The sequence below is a fragment of the Mirounga angustirostris genome, unplaced genomic scaffold (assembly GCF_029215605.1).
Source record: "Mirounga angustirostris isolate CCGP_5_RB_7025 unplaced genomic scaffold, mMirAng1.0.hap1 SCAF_13, whole genome shotgun sequence".
Lineage (NCBI taxonomy): Eukaryota > Metazoa > Chordata > Mammalia > Carnivora > Phocidae > Mirounga > Mirounga angustirostris.
The window spans coordinates 41,399,929-41,415,738 of record NW_026991721.1 but is presented as its reverse complement, the minus strand read 5'-3'; the positions used below and the strand labels follow the sequence as shown (position 1 = coordinate 41,415,738).

At 47.4% G+C, this 15,810-nt stretch overlaps 1 protein-coding gene across 2 annotated transcripts in view; it reads left to right on the top strand.

Moving 5' to 3' along the window:
• The window catches only part of INSC (INSC spindle orientation adaptor protein), a 151,101-nt gene that overhangs the window by 95,168 nt on the left and 40,123 nt on the right, over window positions 1–15,810 (top strand). For both annotated transcript variants that reach the window (XM_064576796.1, XM_045894076.3), the window contains exons 6-7: window positions 4,127–4,240; window positions 10,466–10,591. In XM_064576796.1, coding sequence (XP_064432866.1) covers window positions 4,127–4,240; window positions 10,466–10,591 — 240 coding nt within the window. The remainder of the gene's footprint in view (window positions 1–4,126; window positions 4,241–10,465; window positions 10,592–15,810) is intronic.

Below are 15,810 nucleotides of genomic sequence, written 5' to 3'. Positions count from 1 at the left end.
TAGGTAATCCAAACCTGGATTCAGTTATGATTTTGTCTGTCTCCTCTTTAGTATGTCCAGTCTTTCTGTGCCTTTCCTCAGAGGCCTGATTCATGCATTTCTCCAATACATTCTCTGAGGACACAGGCAATATTGTATACTCATTTTCAAAACCTTTCACCTAGAAATTTATCTAGCAATCCTTTAGATATCTCATGCTGTTCTCTGTAGTCTTCTGTTTTCCAGAACTCTGTTAGTGCATAACAACGATTTTTATTCCATCTTATCTGAAGGATGAAGAATGTGGGCAGAGCCTGGCTGAGTGATTCTTCTGTTCCACGTGGCATCAACAGAGGTCCCTTGGTGTTATTCAGCCAGCAGATGGTTCCGAGAGTCTTAGAAAGCTTCATCACATGTGTAGTGCCTTGGAGGGGATGGCTGGAAAGCTGAGAGCATTGATCAGGGATCCTACACATGACAGTCTCAGAGTTCCCAAACTTCTTACATGGTAACTCAGGACTCTGAAAAGAATGTTCCAAGAAACCTGGGGGGCAGCTTGAAGGTTTCTCGTGACCTAGCCTTGGAAGTCCTGGAACATTACTTCTACCAACTGCTGGCTTTTATTGGTCAAGCAAGTCGTTGAGGCCAGTCCAGATTTAAAAGGTGGTGGTGGCAGGGGGTACCAGAGCCCACCTGCCTATGGGAGGAGTAGCGAAGAATGTGTGGCCATGTTTAATCTGCCACACCCTGTCACATCAGCCCACATTTATGTAATCCCTTTGCGTGGCCGGGCTGCCCTAACTATGCCCAGCTATGGATTCTCTATCTGAAGCTTTAGCTAGAGCCTTCACAATATTTTCCTGGCTGCCTCTGAGGAACTCATTCCAGGTTGATATGTGAAACTTTACCTCTCTGATCAATTTCACTGGGCTACAGTCGCTCTTTCTGACTGAGGGACAATTAAAAATATTTTTTCCTTTGCGGATTCCTTATTTAGAGCAGCTAGATTGTGTGCGTCTCCCTAACTCTTCTCTATTCCTTTCTCCTGGTCTTTAAGATTCTGTGTTTTTTTTGTTGTTGTTGTTGTTTCCTCTCTGCCTACTCTGTCTTTAAAACAATATTTCTGTCACTCAGCTTCATCAATCTTTGTTCCTTTATTTTGTCTCTTTTCCACCACTCTTCTTATGATACAGGGTGAAGCATATTTTTGACACTTCTTCAGTTCCTCCTTGATTGCCTGACAAATCTTGATTTTAGAGACTGTAGTAGTTTGAAGCTGACACCAAGATAGGATGGGATAAATGCCTGTCAATGATGGGGGCAGGGCGGGTAGCAGGGGCAGACATGGGAAACCATGGTGCAGGTCTGAAAACAGAAATAAAAGGGGGAAGGAGGACTTGAGTAGGAAGAGACATGGAATTTTCAGACCAAAGTCACTTGTTAGAGGAGTCTCCCCCAACAGCCATGGGCTGCAATAGTGTCCTTGCTGTGATCAGTCACAGCTGGGAGTGGCTCAGGGAGCTATGGCCTCAATAAGGACACAGGGGTAGATCCAGAGGGGCAGTAGCTGGAGGCTCTCCGTCAACGCTGCCCCTGGCAGCAGGAGCTCTGGCTACCACAGGGCAGAGGGCTGTAGATGCTAATGGGGCTGTAGATGCTAATGGGAGACTGTCATGTGTAGGATCCCTAATGAGAGCCCCTCTCCAGTTTGGTGAGAGCTGCTAATGAGGCTGGATATTCTCCATGTCTTGAGACTTCTATCTTTGCTGGTCCAGGTGAGGTTCTGCTGATTTTGAGGGAGATGGACTCACTGACTTTGGAAAACAGGAAGTCGGATTCACAGGAGTTAAGGTCCAACTAACTCCACCACATATCACGTGCGTGACCTTGGTCAGATTTCTGCGTCTCAGTTTCCTGAAGTATGAAGTGAGGGTTGGACAAGACTGTTGAGGGCCCTTCTGGTCTGACATACTGTGATGCTTAGGGCCTTGACGATTTCAGTGGAGCCTTTGATCTCATATTTTTCCAAATTTATCTTTGTGAAAAGGATGATTACTTTTCATTGTCAGAGAGCTGATTCACCGAGATGATCTGAGGTATAATTACGGTGTATGTGTGTATAAGCATTAGCAAGAAATTATTCTCAGGCATAAATGGTCTAATGTTAGCAGATGATTGCAAAAGACATTGGATTGAATTGTTTAACGTCATGCTAATTTGCTTGAAGTGCAAACACTAATCAAGAACACTGAGTAATTATGATTTAGGTACAGGACCCCAATATATGAAATCGGCATTTTCATGCGAGCATTATTATCACTTACGTAACTGCTTACGGTATGCTGGGGGAGGATTCTAAGAAGTGCGTTCATTACAGAGATTTGCAGTGACAAATCTTGGTTATTAATTTTACCTTTTGTCGAATCTCTTACAAGAGGCATCTATCAAATCTTAGGGAATAATTTTTACATTTAATGTAGTTTTATTAAATACATACTTAATCTTAGACTGCTTTACATAAAGGATTAGCATATTGTGTGTGTGAAGAATTCTAGGAGTTTCAATAAAGAAGAGAGAAGGAGAGTCATTTACCTGGAGCCTTAAACCCACTTAATTTTAATCATTTTACAGATGGGGAAACTGAGGCCTAGGGTGTGTATTGCCCAAGATCACAAAATAATAACTGCTAACAATTTTATTTTGTTTCCAGGTACCAAGAGCCTTTAGAAGTCCTATATATATCGTCCTATATAAAAAGTCCTATATATATATAAAATACATATATTTTATAATATATATAATTAATATATATGTTATATAAAAAATCCTTCATACACACACACACACACACACGGGCTATATATTGGCTACCTTAAGAAATGGGTACAGCCACCATAAGAGAGAGACATTGTTATTTCCCCCTCATTTCATACATAAGGAAACTGCAGTATAGAAAGGTTAATTTACTTGCTCTGGGGCACATGGGCAGAATGGCAAAGCCAGAATTTGCACCCGGGCAGTTTGGCTCCAGAGTCCCTGCTTTCAACCTCAGACACGCTTCCTCATCAACATAATGTGTTAAAAAGGCAAACTGGCACTAAGCCTCAGATCTCCTCATTTCCTTTTAAGTGTTTTTTTTTTTTTTTCCGTAACGCTAGGTTTAATAAAAAAAAAAAATCCATTTTGATATTTTAAAATAACATAGCAACTGAAACTGCACGAGTAGTTGCCCAGAGCAGCGGCTCTGGAGGTGTTACTTTCTCACATGAAGCCCCCCAAGGCGATTCTTCTGAATCACTATCTCCACATCTCCCAGGAGAAACTCAAGCAGCTAGAATTAATTAGCAGGTAGGAATCATTTATAATCAATGAATCATATGCTTCAAAGCAAATGGCTGATTATGAAGTAGTTTCAAGATATGTGAAAAAGCTTTTTCCCAGAAATAAGCTAAACTAATCTTTATGTCTCATTTGTTGATGAATTTTCCATTTGCTTTTCTTCCTGGTTCTCCCTGGGTCCTACGTTCAGTCATTTCCAGCCTTCCGTCTAACCATGATTCTTAACTCCCTCAGCCTCGAGCAGTCCGACATTCTCGAGTTACCCACTCTTTGATAGGGTTCCCAGGGTTGGTATTTTGGCCTGGCTGTATACACGATACAAATGTCCTCTGAGCTGTAAGCTACTGTAGACTACTTCTCTTGACTCAACCGCTGAACCCATTACCCAGCCGGAGTTTGCCATTGGCAAATGAACCAGCTCTTCGGTCATAGCTGTAGCAACTCATTGGTTTTCAACTTGATGGCTTATTTAACTGATGGTTTCTGTTCTTATTTGAAGCCAGTAGAACAACAAAGTTTGCTCAGACCATCAGTATCGAGAGCTGATTTTCTATCAATTGGAACAGGGCACATTGGTTGTCCATGTCCCAGCGGTTTGAAATTATCCCATATTCCTGAAATGTAGTTCGGACCCCATGCAGACTCATGTCTTTTCCAAAGCTAGAATACCTCATCACCCCCTATAGTGGGACTGTGATTGGGGCAGGGCTATAGATTCCGGGGGGCTTCGAAGCATGGACCCACTGGTGGTCCATTAAGGAAGATTAGATGGAGGGAATAACCCTCAGACTTTGCTCTCTTTTCTTAGGCGCTGGTGAGAAAAATCAATGCTTCCGACAATATCTACATCACGGAATCCACCACAGGGAACCTGTTCAGCCTGACCCAGGAAGGAGCTCCCTTGTGCCGCATCATAGCCAAGGTGAGCTTCATGGTCAGCAGCCAAAGTGACAGGCCTGGGGAGAGTGGGAGGAAGCTAGTTTGGTGGGGAAAACTGGCTCAGGACATTTGTCCTGGCTCTAGCGTTTGTTTGCTGTGTGATCTTGGAAGAGTCACCTCCCCTCTTTGGGCCTGGATGTCTCCATTTTTAAGAGTGGCTAGGCCCTCTGATCTCAGTTCCCACTTGAGAGAAAAGCTGGTGCCCCCAGAGTCTCTATAATTCTCCTCATGTGGTATGTGTTAGAAGTATCAACCCTCCTTCCTCATCTCTACATATCCCACCAAACCCAAACAACACACATGCCCTAACTCAGGTTCTTGATGGAGCCCCCAAATACGTGAAGCCACTACAATACTATATGAGGAGAAGACAAAACGGAGGAGGACAGTGGTTTTCATCCATTACAATGGAAGGTTTTCCTTAAAGATTTATTTATTTATTTGAGAGAGAGAGAGAGAGAGCACAGTGGGGAGGGCAGAGGGAAAGAGAGTCCTGAGCAGACTCCCCACAGAGCGGGGAGCCCAATGTGGGGCTCGCCCCATGACCCTAAGACCATGACCAGAGCCCAGATCAATAGTCTGACGTTTAACCATCTGAGCCAGCCAGGCACCCCATGGTAGAAATTTTATTTTGCTAGCTTCATGGTTAATTTGCCCCTACACTTGGGGTCCAAACACTTAGGGCAAATACAGGCAATTAATAACCCTAGGATCTCACTAGGATCTTGTTTTATTTTTACTATTTTTTTTTAACTTGAGAAATGACATTGCCGTGGAGATAGAAGCAGTGATTTAATTGGAAGTAAAGTTGTGTCTTTCAGTAGAATTAAGATGGCAGTCACAGGAAGATGCTCCAGCTCAGTGGTTCCCTGTCCTGACTGTCACAATCCCTCAGGGAGTTTTGGAAAACACAGATACTTTTTGCCCCACCTAAATTTACTGAGGTCCTGGGGTAAGACCTGAGACTCTACATTTTAACAATCCCTACAGGTAATTCTGAGTCCTGGCCACTCTCAGAATCATTCATCTAAGCCTTTAAAGAAATCTGGAAGAGGAGGCTAAATGCTTGTCAACTTTGCTTAGGGGAGAAGTAAATTGTATGTAACAGTGATAGCTAACATTTGAGTGTTGCTGTCCAGCGTGCTTAATGCCTTATAGACATTATTTCCCTTAAATTATAAAACCATCCTAGGAAGTAGGTATCATGTTATTCTTATCTATAATTGAGGAAATAATTTAAGGGTTTTACTCAAGGTCACACAACTGATAAAGAGTGGAGTCAGAATTAGAACCCAACTCTCTTTAAATCAGAGCTCCTGATCCTAAAGCCTACAGTGGTGACTTCTGGTTCCATCCTGGCCCTTTAGATTCTTGGGCCAAAAGAGTGACTCAGAAGTTCTCAACCTTGATATGTATTAGAATCACTAGGGAGCTTTAAATGTCACACAGCTAGTAAGTGGGTGAGCTGGACTTTGAAACTGCCTGCTTGGCAGCCAAGGCTATGCTCTTGCTTACTATTCTGAGCTGCCTCTTAGCAGCCCTTTCTCTTCTTGCTCCTTCTTCTCCTCCTCTTCCTCCTTTTGCCCTTCTCCCCCCTTCTACAACCTTCATTATTTGCTGCATGCTTTCTTTTCACCAAGCACTGTGCTAAGCTTTTCATTTATTATCTTATCCAATCCTCCCAATGATCTTCTGATGTGTTATAATTATAATTTCCATTTTTAAGATGAGGGAACAGAGGCTCAGAGAGAAGGTAAATAACTTGTCCGAGCTCATGTGCATTAAGTGCAAAGCTGGTATTTTAACCAGATCTACTGACTCCAGAATCTTAATCTCAACTTCTTATCTCTCCAACCCTTGCGAGAGAGTAGACAGAAGGCTGAAGGGAAGAGAAGATTCAGCGATGACTCCCATCTTCCCAGCCTGGAAGATGGTGAGACTGGTTCCTCCAGTGGATTCGCTGTGTCTAGGTTTTCAGTCCTGACAGTGACGCAGGAGCTGGGAGTCCCTGGTATACTCTATACAGCATCCTCACTGTTGATGTTCATTAAGTGTGCCCAACATTGTGACAAATCTGGGACAGCTATTCACAGTGGCCTTCCTCACCCACCTCCTTGGGGCCCAGTGTAGTCTGTCTTTGGACACTTCATCCATCTGAGCTGCCTCCAGAAGATTATTTGGGCAGCCTGTCTGAGGTCTGTCCTCTCAGCCCCTTGAGTTCCTTTGAAGGCCAAGAACAAACCCAGTCCTCCCTATGATGGTAGTGGTAAGCCCCATCCCTTCCTAAGTGCAGAGCAGAGCAAACTCCCCTGTGCTTTGTCAAAATTATCCCCTATCCTGCTCCTCTGTTACTCCCCCCACTCCTAGCCTACACCCCACAAGTGGCCTCCTTAGCTTTATGACAGTTTATCCCAAGTCTGTCTGAATAATACATACCATGATATACTTTGGCTTTGAGCCCATAGCTTTCTATAAAATTAAACAAACTCTAGCCAATAGTGCAATTCTGCTAGCTCAGGCGATTCCCGGCTCTACTCTAAGATGAGTGCTGCTCTTGGGTCCTTGAGGGGGCTGCAGGGGAGTCCACACAACTAATCCATCTCACTTTCTCTGCGGCCTCCTTCCTCTTCTCCCTTCCACATATCCCAACTCTTGGGATACATTTTCTGAGGGTTTGAGACAGTCTTCTAACCAGGAAGCTTTCCACAGACTGACCCTCACCTGGTTGTCCAGAACTGGGTGCTGGGCCCTTTCACATACATTAACTCAGCTAGTTTGGTGGTGTAGCCGCTGTGACCCCATTTTTAGTCAGCGGCAGAACCAGGGTTTGAACCAGAATCCCTTCAGTCTGGGTTTAGGATTTCCTCCCTTTAGCTTTTGCAGTAGTTAAAAGTTCAAAGAAAGCTATTTTTCACGGACTTGGGAAACAATGTAAGGAGAATCCAATGCAAATAGGAACAGAGGCTTAAATATAGTTATGCTGGGTTCAGTGCCTCCTGAGCCCAAGGAAGCCTGCCATATTGATCCTGGCGCTCAGTCCGGTGTTCTTTGGTACTATTTCTTTGTTGTCTGCTCCAGATGTAAATACCTATCTACTTGTCGATCTACCTATCATATCTATCTATGTATTTATGTATCTATTTATCTATCATCTCTATCATCATACATATAAATAATATTTACACTACACATGATTAAATATAAACGTACACATATAAAAATATATATACATACACATATAGACACATATATAAATATACCTACACATAGAAGCACCTACATGTATATAAATATTTATATGTGGAGGGAGGTCATTAATAACCAGCGGGGCTGGCTGGGGAGACCTTAGGACTTCTGTTTCTTTTCTGCTCACGTTAAGAAGCAATTTGATTTTACTTCAGTGACTCTCTGGGTGAGGTCTTTGTGTGGAACCCTCATCAGATGTCTCAGAGACCACGAGAAAGTAGGAAGACAGGGATAAAGGATTACGGAGCAAGGAGTCAGAGAGGAGGGGCCTTGTTATGCACTAGTCTATCTTTATCAGAGTCATGCCGTGCATTTACAATCAGAGTGTTTCTCTTTGACCCTTCCACAGTCCCCTCTCTGATTATGTTAGGAGTTCCTGCTCTGTATTCCTATAACCCTGCACCCCCTCATTTCATTGCACTCCTACCCGGATTTTTTCCTGCTTTAAAAATAATCTGCCATCCCAAGACTCACGGGTTGTCGGACCATGAGTTCACTATGGACCGGGACTGAAGCAGTCTTGTTCAGTGCTTAGCACAGTGTCTGGCTTATAATACACCATTAATAGTTTATGGCTGCATGAATGCATTGGCCAGCTGTATACAATATGCCCTTTCCCCACCAAATGAACTACCCCAAAAGGAAGTAGGAAGACGAAAGTTAAGGATTGCTTTCAGCTGATTATAAAATGTCAGAAATGATGAACTCATCTTGGTTCCTGCCGTGATAAGCGGCAGAACTCTCAGAATGAAAAGGGCCGCTGGGCTGAGTTTTGTGGGGTGCCGGGTAGGGAAGATTCGGGAAGACTTGTTTCATCGAGTCTGTGCCGGGCTGTCGTGGTCACACAACTACTGCTCCTTCCAGTTACTCGCTCATTATCTGCACCGTCAGTCACAGCTGTGTCCCCAGAACGTGAAACGGTGCCTGGTGCGAGGTATGTTGTTTGTTGAAAGAGTTCGCAAACAACTGACAGGGGATGGTATTTTTGCTGGACTCACCTTCTTCTTCCTGCAGCATTTTTGTTTTTTTCAGTTTGGGGAGCAGAGTGCAACAGGTTTAGTTAGAGCCAGGAGGGGTGAGGTTAAAGGCGGGTGCCCTGCAGGACCAAGCTCCTGTCAGTCTTCACGCATTCTTTACTGCTGCCATCCCCACGCACCCTTGCGGGCAGCAGGGAAGGGCAGAGGGAGGAAAGAGGGCCAAGCCAGATGTCTACTGCTCTGGACGTCCATGGTGGCGTTACCGCCGGCTTGCTGGGCATCCTAGTGGGTCTGCTTTGGGATCTGTTGGCTCCCTCACTTTGCTCCAGTGATTTTTATAGAATAAATATGACCACTCAGGATGGGGGCTCACCCAAGGCTTCTTCCCAGAAGTCCTCCCAGACTGCTGTGAAGTCTCCACAAGGAAAAGCTGTTTCCATGACCAGCTGTTACAAAAGAAGTACACGTCCACACTCAGCTAGGGCGATCATTCCTGAAGGTTTTGGGTTTTTTTTTCTTTTTTCTTTTACAAACTAGAGTGAAGAAGGGAAAACAAAGATGTGTAGATTTGGGTGAATTATTTCACCCATCTGGACTTGGCATTTTTTTCCCTCACAGAATGAGAATGAATTCCAGTACTGATATATAAGTAAGACTCGTTTTTGTATGCCTGCCATGGTGATTTGGGAGGATCTGAAGGATCTGAGGAGTAATGGTGGTTGCTGGCGGAGGGGAACCAGCACTGGGCACCTAGCCTTCAGGTCCCTCCACCTTCCTCAGACTTGCTTCTAGAATCTATTTCTGAGGACTCCAGGCTTGTTCTGAGGCAGGCTGCTGAGAGGGAGCTGCCAGATGTGGGGGAGCAGTGTTGAATGGTGTTGAGCCTGGTCCTCTCAAACACGTCTACCCTCACCCCTGGTGCCCCAGCCCCAGAAGCATTTGGGGAGTCCCACCTCCAGTTTGGACTATTAAGAGTGATATTACTTGTGGAGGGAGCATTTCATTGCAGCATGCATTTGAGCGCGCGTGTGTGTGTGTGTGTGTGTGTGTGTGTGTGTGTGTGTGTAGGAACTGTAGGGGAGGAAACACTCTTTTCTTTCCACCATCTTCTTAAGTTCTCTGGCTGGTACCCTATAAATTGGGCTGACAAAAGACAGATTAACAAGAGAATAACAAATAAAAGTTTCTTAGCATGTGCATCACGATTACACAGGGAGCTCTCAGAGATGAGTGAGTCACAGGGTTGGTTAGAACTTGCACTTATATAGCATCTTAGCAAAAGAACAACTTTAGAGAAATAACAAAACAAAGAACAGGAAACCTGAAAAGAACTTTGAATCTCTAGGGATGGCAGATCGTGAGAAGGCAAATCTATGGAAAACTAACAGTGGATGAGGCATGGTTAGTTGGGTTTGTTGTGAGGATTCCCCTGGGGCCATCTCCATGCTGTATGGGTCTGAAGTTGTCTCTGGTGATTAGCTTTTCTCCTACCTAATAGCGAGGGGAAGGGGATATCTCTGTTGACGTATGTCCTCCTTTTAGGCAAACAGGGGGAGGGCAGAGATCTCTGGTACCTGCTTTTTCCTGACTACCTTCAGCTCAAAATAATCTTTTTTTAAAAATTTTTTTAAAAGATTTTATTTATTTATTTGAGACAGAGAGAATGAGAGACAGAGCATGAGAGGGAGGAGGGTCAGAGGGAGAAGCAGACTCCCTGCCGAGCAGGGTGCCCGATACAGGACTCGATCCCAGGACTCCAGGATCATGACCTGAGCCGAAGGCAGTCGCTCAACCAACTGAGCCACCCAGGCGCCCCTGGCTCAAAATAATCTTTACGCCCCAGTGACATATTTTGGGGTGGCATATTCAGCCACCCTCCAGACCCGAAATCATTGCAGCTGAGTGAGGGATGCCAATCACTCTCCCATTGGCCCCAGGAAAGAGGACCCAGGGAGGTCATGTCACATTTTCTTTTTTCCCTGCAGGAGGGTGGGGTCGTAGCTCTCTTCAAGGTCTGCCGCCAGGACAGTTTCCGATGCTTGTACCCCCAGGCGCTGCGCACGCTGGCCTCCATCTGCTGCGTGGAAGAGGGTGTCCACCAGCTGGAGAAGGTGAGAGAGCAGCCGGCTGGCTGGGGTGGGGTGTGAGGCCCCTGAGTCAGGGGGGCAATGTGTGGGGCCCGATTGACCTGGTGGCCCCCTGGGCCTCTTCCCCGAGAACCTCATTTTCCTAGGCATCCCTCTGATGGGCTGCTGGGATCTTGACTGTGGGAGTTAATGAAGAGGACAGGGATTGAGGAGTCTGGCCAGGTAGGGCAGGCTCAAAGGGGGCACTCAGCACTTCCTGGGTGGAGTGGCTGACATTCCAGTGGGCAGAACACAGCAGGAGGTAGGCGAGGAGGGCGCGGAGTGGTGTCAAAGGTCAGGGCTTTTGGTCCTTCACACATGGCAGGACCCCAGTGGAAGGAGGAGGATGTCGCTCCCTGGGGGACTGAGTGGGCAAGAGTAGGATGTGCCTTGGCCTGGGCAAAGCAGGTGGGGCTCCAGCAAGACAGAGGGATTGGGTAAGGGAAACGGAAGCCTAAGTCCAAGCGTATGTTGGGTCCACATGGCACAGGGTGGGCAGGGCCGGAGGGAAGGGAGTGATCTGGCAGACCCAGGTGCCTCCGCCCTAGACCCACCTGGGGCAATGTGACTAATTCCAGGTACCGCCCCCCACCCCCACCCAGGTTGTAAGGCTGAGAGTGCTCTTCTGCCACCCAGACCTGCGTGACTTTGAGGCCTGCAGATAGGCCCTCAGGGACTTTAGCCAGGAGGATTGGGGAGGTGCTGGGGCTGACATTTGGAGATGTCTCAACCAAGTTTCAAGGAAAGATGTTGAACAATTTTATGGCAGAGCGGTACAAAGGCCAGGAATAGCCTGGTGATAGTTGTGGTACTCTCAGGATTGGGGGGTAGGTGCCCTGAGTCTGGTCTCTATGGGGATGGAGCAAACAAAATGTTCCCCTCCCTCTGTACCCTCGTCCCCCAGTCTGGCCCCAGCTCCCAGAAAACCCATGCCCTACCAGCTTCTTCACTTTGGTCTGGACTCCTAGTCAGATGGCTATCTCACGTTCCACCTGCCTCTTAACAAATCTGCTCAGGTTACGGGACAGGGATCATGGGCTCAGAGACGTTTTTAGCCGAGGATGGGGGATGGATGGGGATTCTGCTCATGTTACAGAAGAGAAGGCTGTGGGTCAAAATGGGGAAGTGATTTGTCTGAGGTCACAAAGCAAGATGGCAGAAGAGCTAGTGCCAGCCCTCTGGGCAGAGTGGAGGCTTTGTATGCATGTGCTTACACAGAGAGCAGAATGGAGGAGGCGGAGGTGACAGAACAGATGGGCAGACAAACCCCCTGAGGTCAATGCAATGGACGTCTTCGGCTCTATGTGCCCAATAGTCTTCTCCCTTCTCTCATAAAATCCTCTTCCTGGGACAGTGCAAACACGGCCAGACTGGTTTTGTTTTTCATCTTCTTTCATGCTGGTTAGTGGGGAGAACAGGGAAAAATAGAAGGGACTGAAATCACCAGTCCTCCAAAGGCAGTGGATTTCTTGGCTTCAGAGAGTTTGCAGAGCAGCAGGAAATTTTTAATCCGGGGAAGAAAAACAGCAGAGCTTTTTTGTTTAGAGCTGAAAACATGTGTAGCTGGGGAGTCTGGAGGCGATTTTTCCTGCCACCTTCTACTGCTCCAAAGCCGGCAGGCACGAGTGCACCTTTCCTAGGCCAGATGGGCCACCTGGGGGCCTGGGCTGACCTAGCCCCCAGCACACACCCCTTTTTAGCTCCCTACAACCCTGTGAGGTGAGCACTCTTTACCGTCTCCGTCTTTATTTATTTATTTATTTTTAAAGATTTTATTTATTTATTTGAGACAGAGAGGATGAGAGACAGAGAGCACAAGAGGGAGGAGGGTCAGAGGGAGAAGCAGACCCCCTGCCGAGCAGGGAGCCCGATGTGGGACTCGATCCCGGGACTCCAGGATCATGACCTGAGCCGAAGGCAGTCGCTTAACCGACTGAGCCACCCAGGCTCCCCAGTCTCCGTCTTAAACACAGGAAACTGAGTCTCAGGCAGTCTCAGAGACTTGCCTAAAATCACAAAGTACATTCTAGAGCCAGAATTTGGACCCTGTCTGCCTGCCCAGGCTCCCTCACCGCCTCACTGGTTTTATAGATTCTCTCAGAGTGCCAAAAAAGTCCCTGCAGCTGAACCCAGGGTCTCCTTGCTGCTCCTGGCCAATGTGCTAACCTCCTCCGCCCCCCAGTGGCACAGAAGAAGGTATTCCTAACTGGGCATTCCCGGCGCCCAGGGCAGGTTACTTTCCATAGACAGTCCTGAAACACCTCTGTGCCGGTCCCGAGCGGGAGGGAGAGCAGCCTGAGAAGAGCCCCCTGGTGGTCAGAACAGCAACTACATGCTACAGCCGTGATGCTTGCCTAGGGCTCCCAGGGATTTCTTTTTCTTTCTTTCTTTCTTTCTTTCTTTCTTTCTTTCTTTCTTTCTTTCTTTCTTTCTTTCTCTCTTTCTTTCTTTCTTTCTTTCTCTTTCTTTCTTTCTTTCTTTCTTTCTTTCTTTCTTTCTTTCTTTCTTTCTTTCTTTCTTTCTTTCTTTCTTTCTTTCTTTCTTTCTTTCTTTTTCTTTCTCTCTCTTTCTTATGTTAATCACCATACATTACATCATTAGTTTTTGATGTAGTGTCCCATGATTCATTGTTTGTGCATAACACCCAGTGCTCCATGCAGAACGTGCCCTCTTTAATACCCATCACCAGGCTAACCCATCCCCCCACGCCCCTCCCCTCTAGAGCCCTCAGTTTGTTTCTCAGAGTCCATAGTCTCTCATGGTTTGTCTCCCCCTCCGATTCCCCCCCCCTTCATTTTTCCCTTCCTACTATTTCTAATTACATCTGATGCTTGCCTGAGTGTGCAAACGTCCCCATTGCACAGATGAAAAAAACAAGGCCTGCAGAGCTGAAATGACTTGTTGCCCAGAATTCACAGCATGTAATTCATTCATTCAGCAAATATTTTTGACTGCTCTTTCCCGGCACCCTTATTGGGAGTTTAGCCATGAACAAAACAGACAACCCCCCTCGTCCTCATGGAGCTTCCATTCGAGGGCAGGGGGTGGGGCGAGCCGTGGGCTGTGGATCACATTCAGCCTGCTGCCTGTTTCGGTACAGCCCATGAGCAGAAAAGCCCCCTCCTCCCCATTTTTAAATGGTTAAAAAAAATCAGAAGTAGAAATAACATTTTGTGGCCCATGAAAATTCTGTGAAATTCAAATTCAAGTTTTTGACCCAGAAAGTTGTAGTGGATCTGGCATGCTCCTTCACGGTCTCCCTTTGTGCTACAGTGGCTGAGCTGAATAATTGTAAGAAGCCGTACAGCCCACAGAGCCGGAACGATTTCCTATCTGGCCCTCGGCAGAAAATGTTTATTGACCCCTGCTCTAACAGGTAATAAGATCACTGTGACAATGATGAACAGGACAGTAACTAACAGCGAGTACTTGCTTTGGGCAAGCACTTTGCTAAGCCCTTCTTTTCATTGTGTCATGTAACCGTTATTCCTCTGGTGCTGTGATTATCCTCCTTATTTCCAGAAGGATGGGAGACTCAGAGAAGTGAAGCTCCTTGCTCAAGAGCACACAGCCAATGAGTGGTCCAGCCGTCATGTAATCGCGGCTCGCCCGAGCCAGAGTCAGCCTGGGCTGGGAACCATCACGTGGACCCAGGACTCAAATCCGACATCCTGAGGCCAACATCCACGTTCTTCTCCTCATAGCATGCTGCTTCCAAAGTTGAGAGAAGTCCTAGACCCAGGAAGGGCTCAGGGTCTCTCCCACCCCTGCCATGCCCCCTCCCCAGGTCTTGCCCACACCTGCCCCAGCGGTGTGATCTCTGGCCTCAGAGGCTCCAGTGAGGTTGGCCATTGTTAGTGTTTAGAGTAGAGGGTGGAGAAGCCCAGAGACGGGCTGGATTGTAGAAACCACAGCATGACAGGGGAGGTGAAGACAGGATGTGGAGTGTGGTGCCCAGGGGCTCTTGCCAGCCACGCACTAACAAGGCCCAATTCATGCACTAGTCGGATGATGTCAAAGTCCCAGCCTTTGGCTGATTTGCTGGCCTGGGCCCTCGCTGAGGCCCACTTAATTAACTGGTGGTGAGAAATGTGCTGGATTTGGTGAAATTCATCTTTGTCATGCGGCTCCCTCACTTCCCTGCAACCCCGGAGAGGTCCGTTAAATCATGCACAGACCCCGGTGTCAGAGCATGGGTCTAGCCAGGGCACCAGACACCCTGCTGTGTGATGCCTGAGCTCTGTCGGGCTTGGGGCGTTCATTTGGTCCTGGATTCAGTCGTGGTTCATTCATTCACTCTGTGAAATCACTTCGGCACTGGCGTCCTCCTTCCTTCTGTCATCCGGCCATCCACTTGCTCATTCATTCATTCGCTCCGTCCATCACCCAGCAATCATGCTACTCATCGGTTGCCTCCTGGCACATCTGCTGAGAAGCCGCCCAGCATGGTGGGGAAGCCACGGCCTCTGATGGTCAGGCTCTCCTGGTCTGGAACCCAGGCTTCCCCACGATGAGCTTGGGCACCTTTCCCTGAGGACTTGACTTACCTTCCCAGAGGGGCTGTCCTCAGTTAAATGGGCATGAGGAAATCTACCCCTGAGGACTGTCAGCGGAGACTAGATGTGCAGTAATGTGGTGCTGTTCTCACGAGATGCCGAGACATGGTAGCTATCGTTGTGGCAGGGAGCAAGCTAATTGCCCGGGTTTGACCATCAGTGGCCTGGGGAAGATTATTGTCGGGTGGACAGGGGGAGCACTGACCTGGTGGGAGGAAGGACTGGCATGCTGGGAGATGCTGCTCAGGGCACCGTATGGAGAAGCTGGGTGCGGCTGGAGCGCGAGTCCTTGCATCCTTTCCATTTTACAGATGAGGAAACTGCTCAGAACTGGAGAGCTTTAGAACCAAGGCTGCCTGGTTCTGAGGTGGGGAATGCAGAGGAACGGCTCCCTGGGAGCCAGGCTGTGAGTGTTGGCTTGGGCAGTGGGCAGACGTGGACACTTCCCAAAGAGGGCTGGAGAGACGAGGTGTCAAAACACAGCAAAGGCCTCTCCAGAGGTGTCTGAAGGGTCTTTCAAGAACCTCTTTTCAGAGGTCTGGTTCGTCCTGGCCACAGCCTCCCCCCGCATCGTGTTTTCCCTAAACCAGTGAGTTTTAGGAAGTCTGTCCTACTTCCCTTGTGTCCGTGGCAGACAGTTGCCCCTCA